Below are 14386 nucleotides of genomic sequence, written 5' to 3' on the forward strand. Positions count from 1 at the left end.
CACACAGAACTGCTCGTGGTTGTGGGTGCATATTGGACCTGACAGGTTCCCTTTAAGACTAAACAGCAGCAGTGTATATTAAGTATAAGGAATTACCGTACCTTCAGTTAGTCGCTCGTAAAATACTTACACTATTAGTCGCTGCATCTTGCTGTGGCACTTAGATTTGATTACGCTTCTCGCGATGCCCTGAGCAGAGAGGAGCTAAGAAGCACCCAAGGCAATCCGTTACCAAAATTGTCTGTTTACTACCTTCTTACTTTCAGAAATGTGACGGCAACAAACTCGCTTGGGGTCCAATGGACCCTACAAAACTAATCACATGGGGATTCTAGTAAAGAAGAAAAACCAAAAAGAAAAAACTCCTAAAAAATACTTTATTCTAATTTAATTGTTCAAATCTGTAAGTATAAAATCAATGCTTATACATGATCATTATAGTAAATAGTACGTTTTAAGTGGGTGTAGAAGAGTGATAGATCCGATTAGTGAGGATAGTGCTGGTTGTTTACTATTCTCAGGGTAGGGGCAACTATAGTAGTTGCACTTCTTACTCCAATAACTTTTATAAGGAGGTTGGGGGATGAGATATCTATCCCTCCCTTTCACCTACCTACCAGCGGAGGTGCACCATAAGTTGTTGGGTACCCCCCGCTCCACGTCGTCTCTCCCTAATATCTCCCTGCAGCTAGTCAATTACAACCGGGAGACCCACCACCGAAGAAAATAGTCGTGCAATTAGTCACAGTTAATAATTCAGGCGTACATAGGTATGTTATAGCCTCTTATAGATGTTATATAGATCTCAGACCAAAGAAAAATTTGTTTTTATATATATATGGATGTAAACTCCCAGCAGGGAATAACTTATCTGCCGAGACCATCCAGTAGTCTATCCCGTAATCCCGATGCGTTTCCCCCCTATTTTTTCTTTAGGGGTTCATCAGGGGAATAAATGATCCGAGGTTAATCTCTTATATATTCATAAATGCCGGTAAGAACAGTGTGGCATCAGCGGCCCATAATAGGGTTAGTCGTCCGATATGTAATAGATGGCTGCATTCAGAGTTCTGCAGGTCCCATAATGCCGACTGTCATGTAGTGCTACATGACAGTCGGCATTATGGGACCTGCAGAACTCTGAATACCTCCGCTGGTAGGTAGGTGAAAGGGATAGATATCTCATCCCCCAACCTCCTTATAAAAGTTATTGGAGTAAGTGCAACTACTATAGTTGCCCCTACCCTGAGAATACTAAACAACCAGCACTATCCTCACTAATCGGATCTATCACTCTTCTACACCCACTTAAAACGTACTATTTACTATAATGATCATGTATAAGCATTGATTTTATACTTACAGATTTTAACAATTAATTAGAATAAAGTATTTTTTAGGAGTTTTTTCTTTTTGGTTTTTCTTCATATTTGACTCCTACTATTATATGATTCTAGTAAAGACTTAATTACCTTGGTGATGAAAAATGTTGCCACTCTCCAAATAGTGGTAATAGGGAGAAGTCTGGAGGATACTTCCTTTGGCATTGGGTCAAAGTTGAAAGTTAATTGGATTGAAGTGCAAGCGTTTGGAACATCCGAAGTAGAAAGTGTATGTAAAGGTGCCCATATACCCTTTAAAAGCAGCAGGCATGCTAGGACAATCATTAATGGGAACCTGTCAGGTCTGCTAACACTATTAATCTGCATATATATGGTTAATCTGCAGGTTAATGGCGTTATATAGGTTCTGAAAAGGTACTGAAAGTGCAGCAGCTGGGAGAAAATGAACTTTCTTTCTTCTTAGAGCCATCGTTTTCAGTCATGAAGGAGTGGCCGGAGCAATTGCAGTCACCAATCGCAGGTCTACGCACTTTGTGGCTGGCAGGTTTGTTTTAGCATTGTACTGTGCGGTTTTTAGACAGTTCCCGTAATGTTTTTTGAGCTTTTTGAGAGCATTTTTGTTTGAAAAAGTTTTAGCAGCGTCATTTTGGCGTTAAAAAAAAGACACCCCAAAATTTGGTCGGTTAAAGATAGCGTTTGTCAGGAAAAAAAATTACCAATGTTTCCCAAATAGTCTGCTTTTGAAAAAGTTGTCGGGTTGGCCCACCTTACAGCGACATTGTGTGCACATACCCTTATGGAATTTTAATTTAACACTGGTTTATTGGACTGAACGGCAGTGGTCTGGGAATACTTCTATACTTGCCAAAGTGTACATATTTAGATAGTCATATGCTTGTTCACATGCCACGTGCCATGATTAGACAAACTGCTCTGAATGATGTAGTTTTTGTGGGCTGGCGATTTTGCAAGATTTAGAACTGTAGCTTGGGAGGGAGGTGAACAGCTAACTGCTGTGTAAGAAGTCAATGGGCTGCTGAGCTCTGACTGGTACGTTAGGAGGAACGCCTTTCCTGGAATGTAATTCCTGTGCACACTCACCAGGCACTGGTGGTGGAGCACTATGGAAAACAAGCTGAACACTATGTAAGATAAAAGCTCACCTAACAGGAGAAAGACAACAATTCATTTGCAAATTTGTTGATTTGCATGCTAACTAAACAAAGCAATTAACTAAAATGAGATTACGCTTTAAAAAGGTATACACGTAGTTGTTTTGCCCCATTGTAGGAGATTGGATGATTTATTAAACATTTACTGTAATGGAAAACAATAATCCTAGTTTAGTTATGTAGTAGTAGTTAGTGTCTAGGGAATAAGAGAACTTGACACCTGGAAGTATGAATACTGTTATGACGATAGATCTGGAAATAACATTGTGATCTCTAGCTCATGTTTTTTGAATAGACGGAAGTGGGGCTCAATTGAGGGAAACAACCATTTTTTGCTATGACCATTTTGCCAACTTAGCTGTATGATACAAAGCACAAAAAATTAACCATTGCAAACATGATTTGAACAAATGAATGTAAGTATATACTTAGTTTTTATCTTCTTGCAAGAACTATAGTGTAACTTTATTTTTCTTCCTTTCTAGGCTCTTAATTTTCTTCTGTTGTGAATCAGCAGAATCATGGCCAGTGGTAAGTAATCAGTGCATATAGTGTGCTGTATTATATAGTGTATTGTATAATGTACTGTAAAATGAGGAAGACCGGCTAATATATTTATCACAGATGCAAACGTGGGATTTGTGTGTTCTAATGTATCATATGAACTTTTATAAGCTCCTATACATTAGAGGTTGTCCACTACTTTAACACTGATGTTCTATCCTTGGGGTAGGTCATCAATGTCTCATCGGTTGGGGTGCGACACCTGACACCCCTGTCGATCAGCTGTTCCCCGTGGCAGTTACAGAGCTGCTCAGAATAGTGGCCGCAGCTTGGTACTGCACGTCCGCCTCCTACTGATTTGAATCACCCAGCCACGGCCACTATAGAGTTGACGGAGCTGCGCGGTGCAGCTCTGTAACTGAACAGTTCTGGCCAATACTGGGAATAGCTGATCAGCTGGGGTGCTCGGTGTCGCACCTCCATCGATCAGACAATGATGACCTATCCTAAGGATTAAGGATAAGCCATCAATGTTAAAGTAGTGGACAACCTCTTTAAGTGAGGGGGATTAAGGTTTGGTTATTGATCAAGTTGGTGACTATTACAAAATTCATAAAGTATTCCCGCACTTTTTCTCAAAGGTTATTTGACAGGAGTAAGGGACTCATCCCAAACTGGAGAGCCTCCTGTAATAAGAATATGGTGGTTTGGGCCCATTACACTGCAAGCAAAGCGTTGAATTAATCCTTGTAAAAGCTTATTCCCATCAAAGAAAGTGATGGGTATATGGGCTGTGGTGTCTGCAGCCAGTGCAAGCAGCATAATGGCGGGCAGCAGCAGAGACTGTGTGCTGGAGCGGAGGGCGTGTGCATTCAGTGGTTTTAGCAATGCAGCTGCCTCAGTAGGTTTTTCCATAACGTGGACAATTTTTAGGGTAACTATGCATAGAAATCTACTGATAAAAGCCTAGATTTATTCTTCTTGTTTTCATGTTATCGAAGTTCTAAAAATATTTTAAGCCAGCGTGCGTAACCAGAGAATGTTTGTGCAACAGGAGCAGATTCGGAGCCAAAGATGACATTCTGTAATTCAATTATCAAAGAAAAACAAGTATCTGTATAGCTACAACCAAGCACTTAAAAAGACAAGCAATAGTCAAGACCCACAAGCTCATTACAAATAGAGGTTTGCCGGAGAACTTGCTTTCAGGTCTTATATTTGACATTGGCAATGTGATCAGCTCCCTTTTTTTTTTTTTTTTTTTTTTAAAGGGCTTTTTAGGTTTTGGAGAACAAGTCCACTGGCTGCTGTTTGCTTTTAACCAAATAAACTGTGCTCTATTTACCTCCCCCAGGTCCATCGCTGAGTCTCTGTCGCTGCTCTGAGTGTCTATTAATATCTACAGCGCTGATGTCATGGTAACAGTGCTGCAGCCAATCGGCGGTGAGTGGGGTCGTTCGTGCTGTCAACTTGTGCGGAGCTGCTGAGCTCGCTTTTTGGCTGCAGTGCTGTTGACGTGATGTCAGCTCTTCAAACAATAGACTTTGAGAACGACGATGGAGACTCCATTCTGGACCTGGGGAGGGTGAGCAAATCATTTTCGTTTTTTTTTGTTTTTCTTTTTTCCCAACAACCTGCAGCAAGGGGATGGCTTTCTGAAACTGGAATACCCCTTTTAATTTGTGAGAGCCTTTATGTGAATCCCATTGGATTGCACAGGCAGACTGGCTTGAACTCTGCCCAGAAGATACAGAAGGATTTAATAATACAGCAATATGTTAAGCGAATTACTTGCACTACCTTTAACTTCATATAAATACAAATTAAAGGCAAGAACAGAGGATTTCATTCTTTACATTTAAATATGAAGTCTTTGTGTGGATATTTTGTTGAAAAATTATAGATACAATAGAAAAGAAAAAAAAATCGATTTTAAATTTTTCTTTTGTAGTCTTAATTTTGTGCACGGGAATGCAATACATTATAGGGCGAGTTGCTCCTTGCTCAAGGCTCCTTCAGTATACATTAGTATCTATGCAGAGTAGCCGACTGTTCTGCTGACATAGAGCTGCAGAACACAAAATAAAAAAATTACATAAAATAATTTCCAAGTTATGCAATCTGATACCAATGAAAGTAACTGCAGTCTTTGTATTATTACAATGCTTGTCTTATTATGCATGTACCTTTGCTCTCTCACTATAGCCTCATGCACATTACTATTACAGATCCCTTTTAATTTGCCTATTATACTTCTATGTATTTCTGATTTTATGTAAAGACACATAGAAGCAATGGTAGAGACACTGTTTGCTGCAGATTACAATATTAATCTCTAATCTGCTCTGTCAGGCGGCTTTAGGGTATGTGCCCATGACCAGGACTCACTGCGTCCTGGACACAAGCTGGTCCTGACCTGCAGGGCCGCGAGTCTCCTCCGCAGGAGACCACAGCTGCTTGAACCCACGATCAGGACTCACTACGTCCTGGACACAGCGGGTCCTGACCTGCGGGGCCGTGAGTCTCCTCTGCAGGGGAACGCAGGAGACCACAGCTGCTTGAACCCACGATCAATAGTTTCCTCTCTGTGTTCTCCCTACGGAGGACGTATGCGAATCCGCAGCAAACAGTTGAAATGCTGCGGTTTGGAATGACGCACCGCAGGTCAGTGTTTGCTGCAGAAAAAACAAGCACAATGGGCACAGGATTTCTAGAAATCCCATACACTATGCTTGTACTGTACAATGCAGCGTTTTGGGTGCAGCTGAAGCATGCTACATCCAAAACGCTGCAAACACCGATCGTGGGCACTCACCCTTAGGGTGAGTGCACATGGTCAGGGTTCGCAGCGTTTTGGACGTACAGTGTTTTTGCTGCTTCCAAAACACTGCATTGTACAGTACATGCAGAGTGTATGGATTTATAGAAATCCCATGCTCTCACTGTGCATCTTTTCTCTGCCTCATAAACTGACTTGCGGCATGGCTTCCCGAGTCTCAACATGTCAATTTATGCTGCAGGGACGCGAGTGTTCTCCACGGGGAGAATAGAGCTAAAGTCAACAGCGGCCCAAACCCTGATTGTGGGCACGGGCAGCTGTGGTATCCTGTGGACAGCATCCCCAGCCCCACAGGAGAAGACGCGCTGCGTCCAAGATGCAGCATGTCTGGATCTTGGGCACATGCTTTTAAAAAGGGTGATCGGGTACCTAAAACGTATTTTCTAAATATTTGTCCTTACACTATAATCACTTTTTTTTTTTTTCAATTTTCTTTATTACAAAATACCCTCAATATTTCCTTATCTAGCTAATACCTAAAGGGTTTTTTTACTGCCCTTCCTGTGAGTGACGTTTCGTTTGAGAGGAGTCTCAAACATGACATCACAGGAGGCTGGAGAAGCACTTTCTTCGCTCTGCGTCCATCTCCCCTCCTGGGACAGGACCTCACCAGGGGGCAGCACTACAGTTCCTGACTAGTTTCTTGAATTGTTGCTAAAAGTAGTGACTGATCGGCAACCTACTTCTATCTTCTCTTTAATGGTGCTTGCACTGGGCAGGGTCGACTCCAGGTTTTTGTGGGCCCTGGGCGAAAGTCTCAGTGGGCCCCATTCACACACAGACATGCACAGATACATACACATACAGGCATACGTACACATGTATATTTAAAGAGAAATTCAGAAAAACACATATAAATAGGCATAAATCTAGACACAGTCATATACACTGACATACATAGATACACATCATACATGCACACACAGACATATTTTTATATATATTTCCAATATTGGGAAGCAGGCAGCAGCCTCATTCACCTCCCCCGCTTGTCTCCATCCAGCTCCTCCTGGGCATGTCTGTGCCACGCTGATTGGTGGCAGTCACTAACAGACATGGCCGCACATAGAGCCAACTAACACCGCTGTATATACATCACAAGAGAGGCTGAGGACATGCACATTACTGGGGGGCATACATATTACTGAAGAAAGGGGTATACAGCAATGGGGGGCATACAGCTCTAGAGGGGGGTAGTGGCTCTGAGGTGGGGGGTATATAGCTCTGGGGGCTATACAGCACTGGGGTGAGGGGACAAACAGCTCTGAGGGGGTATACAGCACTGGGGTGGAGGGGACATATAACTCTGGGGGTGTAGTAGTAGTATGCAGCCCCCATAGTCCTCCATATAGTATTATGTAGCCACCATGTAGCATTATGCAGCCCCCATATGGCACTATGCAGACCCATATACCATTAGGCACCCTCACATAGTACACAGTACCTATATAGCACAGTGCAGAACCAGATAGCATTAGGCCCCCTCATGTAGTATACAGCCCCTATATAGCACAGTGCAGAACCAGATAGCATTAGGCCCCCTCATGTAGTATACAGCCCCTATATAGCACAGTGCAGAACCAGATAGCATTAGGCCCCCTCATGTAGTATACAGCCCCTATATAGCACAGGGCAGAACCAGATAGCATTAGGCCCCCTCATGTAGTACACAGCCCCTATATAGCACAGTGCAGAACCAGATAGCATTAGGCATCCTCATGTAGTACACAACCCCTATATAGCACAGTGCAGAACCAGATAGCATTAGGCACCCTCATGTAGTATATAGCCGCCGTATTATTTAGTGCAGCCCCATGGTCGTCTGGCCAGTGACTACATACTCACTTCTCCTCGTTCCCCCGCCGTTTCGGTCTCCTCGGCGCGTCCACTGTTAGCTCTCGCTCTGACCTCACTGCAGGCGCGCAGTGTTGACGTCATCACGCTCCTCTGTTGAGCTGTCGGATCGCTGACAGACCTGTTTGCCAGGTGCTGACGCCGACCCTGGCACTGGGGGTGACTATAGGTGTTATTATTTTAAAAGGGGCATACTTACTGATTGAGAAGGGATTGTTCGAGTAGTGGAAAACCCCTTTAAAAATAATGTTGCTCTTTTTTTCTCACATCACGATCTTTATTAAAGAAAGGAATCTTGCAGTTGGTTACTGCACTTTTCAGACTCATATTTCCTGGCCTTTCTTGAAGCGTTTTCTACAAGGCTCCTTCTTGGCAAAAGCAGGATTACAAAGATTGTGATTAATAAAAAAAACTATACAGTGTGCAGAATTAGGCAGGTTGCATTTTTTTTGAGGATTATTTTTATTATTGTTCAACTATGTTCTCAATCCAAAAGACTCATAAATATCAAAGCTTAATATTTTTGGAAGTTGGAGTGGTTTTTTTTTAGATTTGGGTATCTTAGGAGGATATCTATTACTGTGCAGAATTATTAGGCAACTTATTAAAAACCAAATATATTCCCATCACACTTGTTTATTTTCACCAGGTAGACCAATATAACTGTACAAAATTTAGAAATAAACATTTGACATGCAAAAACAAAAAAATAGTGACCAATATAGCCACCTTTCTTTATGATGACACAGCTTACCATCCATAGATTGTCAGTTGCTTGAGCGGTTTACGATCAACATTGCGTGCAGCAGTCACCACAGCCTCCCAGACACTGTTCCGTGAGGTGTACTGTTTTCCCTCCCTGTAGATCTTACATTTTATGAGGGACCACAGGTTCTCTATGGGGTTCAGATCAGGTGAACAAGGGGGCCATGTCATTATTTTTTCATCTTTTAGACCTTTACTGGCCAGCCACGCTGTGGAGTAGTTGGATGCATGTGATGGAGCATTGTCCTGCATGAAAATCATGTTTTTCTTGAACGATACCGACTTCTTCCTGTACCACTGCTTGAAGAAGTTGTCTTCCAGAAACTGGCAGTAGGTCTGGGAGTTGAGCTTCACTCCATCCTCAACCTGAAAAGGTCCCACAAGTTCATCTTTGATTCCAGCCCATACCAGTACCCCACCTCCACCTTGCTGGCGTCGTGAGTCGCAGTGGAGCTCTCTGCCCTTTACTGATCCACCCTCTGGCCCATCAAGAGTCACTCTCATTTCATCAGTCCATAAAACCTTTTGAAAAATCATTCTTAAGATATTTCTTGGCCCAGTCTTTACGTTTTATCTTATGTTTCTTGTGCAAAGGTGTTCATTTTTCAGCCTTCCTTACCTTGGCCATTTAGGTGGTCATTTTTCAGCCTTCCTTACCGTGGCCATTTTCCGGAGTATGGCACACCTTGTGCTTTTTGATACTCCAGCAACGTTGCAGCTCTAAAATATGGTCAAACTGGTGGCAAATGGCATCTTGGCAGCTTCACGCTTGATTTTCCTCAATTCATGGGCAGTTATTTTGCGCCTTTTTTGCCCAACACGCTTCTTGCGACCCTGTTGGCTATTTGCCATGGAAACGCTTGATTGTTCGGTGATCATTCACGCTTCAAAAGTTTGGTAATTTCAAGACTGCTGCATCCCTCTAAGACATCTCACAATTTTGGACTTTTCAGAGCCCGTCAAATTTCTCTTCTAACCCATTTTGCCAAAGGAAAGGAAGTTGCCGCCTAATTAAGCACACCTTATATTGGGTGTTGACACCACACCCCTCCTCATTACAGAGATGCACATCACCTGATTTACTTCATTGGTATTTGGCTCAAGCCTATACAGCTTGGAGTAGGACAAGATAAATAAAAATTATCATGTGATCAAAATACTCATTTGCCTAATAATTCTGCACACAGTGTATAGAATTATAACAAACATCCTGATTTTAAACAATTGGTAATTTTCTGATGATGGCTTCCATTATAAAGGCGCTTTATGTTGTGTAAACTGCGGGCAGCATGAATCCCAGCCTGGCTGCACGATCAGAACCAGGTATATTCATTATTCTCTGAAATGTTCTAGGGCTTCAGAGATATACTAGCAAGATCTGGTGCTGCTTCTCTCCCAGTGTTGCTAGAGGCGATTTACAAATGGTTTCAGTGTGTGTTTTTTTTGTTTTTTCTGTTGGCATCTGTTTTTCAGAAGTGAACGTACTTGGTTCCATTTTTGTTTCTCTCTGAGAAGATAAAGACAAAAACAAAAGAAAGTCTATGCAAACTCTTCATTGCTCCATCCTTGATCTTGTTTCAAAGACGTTCTTGGCAGAGTCCTAAATGCAGCACATAAGCACAGTGTGAATATGCTCTTATTTACAAGTTCTGCAAAAATGCTCATCCTGGCAAAAAGTCTACAGAGCCAATTGTGCATGTACAGATTTCATGTATGTATCCTGTTCTATACATTGCTCACAGAGGATACAGTATAGCTTCTTGCTGTATATACGTTAGCAGTTCCCAAGAGCCATTTACGTATTTATAGTATTAACCTTTTTGAAACTGTTTGATCCATATTCGTATACACGTGTCAACAATGTTTTTTCCCATAGATCTACTAAACATTGTTGGATCCTCATGTCTGAATACCCTTTTGTTACTCAGACACAGAACTGAAAAGAGGATTTGACACTCAACAGTTGCCAAAGAGGTGCTCACTACAACACTGCCATTCATGGCTGGCACGTGTCTTCTGATGAATTGCGTTTTATCTGGTAGAAAGATCCCCCGGGGCTTATCAAATCGCATCTGCCCAGAGTGATACAGCAATTTGTGTGCCAGCACGAAGCGCCAGCTTAGAGGTCTATTTACAGCAGCCATTGTCAGGTGAGACCATTGAGGTAGTGCATTTTCTAGAGCAGACGACAAAGGTTTAATCACTAGAGAAAAATACTCAGCTCGCTTACCTAGCAATTTCACATCAAATAGTGGCTTCTGTTTATGAATGGTGCAGATTATAAGATAATTGTCAGCTATTAACTCTTCATTTGTTGATCACAGAAGAGGAAGAACTTTCGCTAATTGCAATGAAGCAACTGTCTAGATACCAAGTGACTTAAAGGGAACAGTCATGTTGAGCATGGTATCTGGTGTGCAGGTAGGATGTTATAGAGCAGGAGGACCTTATTAGATTGATACACATTTTTGCAACGAAAAGTATAACATTGCTTTTTATTTATTTGAATCCCTGGTGAATGCATGCTTGAGTCCAGGAGGCGGTCCTAGTCCCTGATTGACAGTCTTCCCTGTATGACTGCATATGGAGAAAACTGTTAATCAATGCTAAGAAGCGCTAATGGACTCGTTAACAAATAAGAGATTTCAAAGGCTGAAATACAAATGATACCAAATTACCATTCTGTTCAGCTTCTCTTCTATACCAGGCTGTCCACAGATCAGACTGCATGCACAGCGTGACTGGTCCATTTTGAGAAACTTATTCTGTACAATTATTGTGAATGAGCATCCCTTGAGTGCCCATTTCATGATAATCGTGCAGTCTAAACAGGTTGATTACCCAAAGAACACTCACTCATCAGGTGAAATGACACTTGATGCTGCACAAAATATCATCGTTCTTGGCAGCACATTATCCTATGTAAAAAAATACCCATGCTGCCGAGAGCGATGGCAGCCTATGTGCAATGAACAATTACTGATCGCGCAATGCGCATTTGAAAAGAAACCTTCATGTGTAAACAGGATATTAAACCAACACCAAACGATATAAATGTACCTTTATTATCCCTATAATGAAGCCAGTTTAAAGAGGTTGTCAAACACTGAGGTATTTATGACCTATGCTACACGCTATGCTATATACCTACTTGATTGAAGGGGTTTTGTAGAGATTCTCCAGGTACTTAATGGATTCCTATAGACAAAGATAGCACACTGATATCTGGCAGGTAGGCTCGTAAAGCAGATCTTAAATTGTTGGTAAGAAAAAATGAATTTTACTTTATCACTGAGTCGAAGGTGATCGCGCTTAGTAGAGGTGTGTTTTGCAACCAATAAACGTAACATTAAATCATGCTCATTCAATGCGTCAAGATTACATTAACTTGTACATGGTACCGCTTTTCGTTGATAAACAATAGTATACACAGTCTTGTGTATACCAATATTTTAGGGGCACCCCAAAAGCTAGCAGATAAGCATCTGTACTGTGTTCCATCAAGTATAGTAGCCAAGCCCGAAAAAAGCCACCATATAATGAGAATAAAAAAAGCCTACCTGCTCTAAGGAAGACATCTGTCCAAATGTTGAAATGAGTAGCCCTTATTCCTTTCATAAATTTTCATGAAGATATTATCTGCTTGTCTGTCACAATCGGCAGCGCTGTTATCACTTTTTTTTTTATTTTATTTTAATTTTTATACTATCTACAAGTCTGTTAAAGGGGGTGGTTCACTACTCTGAAATAGTGGCCACATTCCTGTAAAAGGCATCTGAGATCCGTTGCTGTCACGTCAACTTCCAGTTGACTTGACATCACCGAGCCCGGCCTCAGTCTTCCTGAATGACTAGCTGTGGGTGGCATTTTCTCGTTCAACACAGCCCAACATCACAGCGCAGCATGTCATGCGCGCGCTCTCCTTCACTGCAGAGCGCCGCAAGCAGAAGCGATGCTGGGCTGTGATGAGCGGTGAAACTCTGCCCACAGCTCAGTCGCTCAGGTAGACTGGGGCTGGCCTCGGTGATAAGTCAAGTCAGCTGGAAGTTTATGGAACCTCACCAGATCTCAGAGGTCACGGAGCCCGGGGGTCACTTCATGGCAATGAGCGGACTGCAATAGTGCCGCTCAGAGGCAGAATTGGCTGAACAATCCATTTAGAAAAAGCCTTCCTAACAGTTGTATAGAGATGTGGACACTATTGCAGAATAGTGAACCACCTTTTCAAGTCAAACCTATAACTGTTGCTCCAGAGGTAGACAAATGTCTCTGGCTCAAAACCCCTATACAGTATTTGAAACTTAGAGAGACTGCCGCTCACTTCTCGTTGATCAATCATTTGTCTAAAGGCAGGGAGAGAGAAGCCAGTGGTGATTGGGCTCGGGGCTTGCGTGACATCACCTCCTCACATGAGCCAAGAGAATGCGAGCGCCGGCACAGCTGGGATGGCACCACCACCAGGGGCAAGTATAAGGTTTTTTTCTATTTTAGTTGGAAACATCTGGAATGAAAAGGGGTTATCCTAGTAGTGGACAACTACTTTAGAGGTGGTACAGTACTTAAAATGTTTTCTAAATATCTATCCTTACACCCTAACCACTTTTGTAATTTGCTTTATTAAAATACCCTACACTTTCCACTATTCTGCTAATCCCTAAATGTGTATTTTTATTGCACATGATTAATTTCAGAGAAGTGTGAGATGTGACATCATAGGGAGGCATTTTAATATTTTAAAAGGGAGAAACCTACTGATTGTCACGGGTGACACTCAATATGGCAATAAAAAGGTCAGAGTTTGTGCAAAATACTCCCTGACGTTCTATTGTTTATGCTGTTTGTATTTATTGTACTAGGTAGCTTTCCTGCTGGGTTTTCATCTCTTACCCTTTAGGACCCAGTGGAACCCTCCTTCATCCAGCTGCTGATTATCAGGATTCCCCTTGTGCTTAAATACTCCATCTTCCCCGGACTGGTGCTGGTAATATTATTCAGTTGATTCAAGCTCTGGTTGCAAGCAGGTGGCTTGTACTCATCGCTAGTATCGTTGCCAAACTTCTATCTGAGTCATCTGTGGATAAGTTCATACATTTTTCCCCGTGTCCTACTTGTGTCTTCTCTAGTGTTTTTAGTGGGGTTGACGAAGAGATCATTTCACCCGTTTGCTATTTAGGGTCCAGCACAATTAGGGTCCAGCACTAGAGATATCCTGCTTGACGCATAGCTGCGGAGCCCATCTAGGGTGGTGAGGGACCTCAAGGTTAAGCGGTAAGTTAGGTCAGGGGTCACCATCTCCACCTTCCCTGAGTACTGGACAACATCTTTTAAATCATATAATGCAAAAACCTGATTTAAACAATAGCGTTTTTGTTTCCCCCACGATGGCTTCTCTAGCTGCATTTTCTTTTCTAGGTTAAGAGGATTTACATGAAAACTTGTCCTGTCATTGTGCCCCAAGGTTTCCTGATTTAGCAGATGAGTAACGTGATGCTTTCTGCATTATCCTGACTGGAGAAATTTGAGTGTAATACTTCTAGAAATCCACCCATCAAGGACATTTGATTCCATTTGCAAACATAACTCCTTTGTAAAAAAAAAAAAAAAAAACAAAAAAAAACCTTATAGAAGCATTTTCGATTGTCTATTTGCTACGAATAAAGTCTGCCGATTAATGCCAATAGTTTCTCACAATTGGAGCAAAAAGGCTCTAAATTAAATATGTATAGTTTCCCAAGTGTGTATCCTGAATAGAAGCGAGAGCACTTTGGAAAAGTGAGTCTAGTGCCATTGCCCTTTTTACCTCTCTAATTAGCCTTTGCATGCACTAGGATTGAATGTTTGCTCATGGATAGGAGCTCCTGATTTTACTTCCAGTGGTCTAGCTTTCTAAGGTCCACTAAGGGCTCCTC

General features: G+C 42.0%; 1 protein-coding gene across 1 annotated transcript in view; it reads left to right on the top strand.

Moving 5' to 3' along the window:
* PRRG1 (proline rich and Gla domain 1) overlaps positions 1–14386 on the top strand; it is a 54103-nt gene that overhangs the window by 26528 nt on the left and 13189 nt on the right. Inside the window, exon 2 of the mRNA XM_075334256.1 lies at positions 3001–3046. Coding sequence (XP_075190371.1) covers positions 3037–3046 — 10 coding nt within the window. The 5' untranslated portion in view covers positions 3001–3036. The remainder of the gene's footprint in view (positions 1–3000; positions 3047–14386) is intronic.

The sequence above is a fragment of the Anomaloglossus baeobatrachus genome, chromosome 2 (genome assembly GCF_048569485.1).
Source record: "Anomaloglossus baeobatrachus isolate aAnoBae1 chromosome 2, aAnoBae1.hap1, whole genome shotgun sequence".
NCBI lineage: Eukaryota > Metazoa > Chordata > Amphibia > Anura > Aromobatidae > Anomaloglossus > Anomaloglossus baeobatrachus.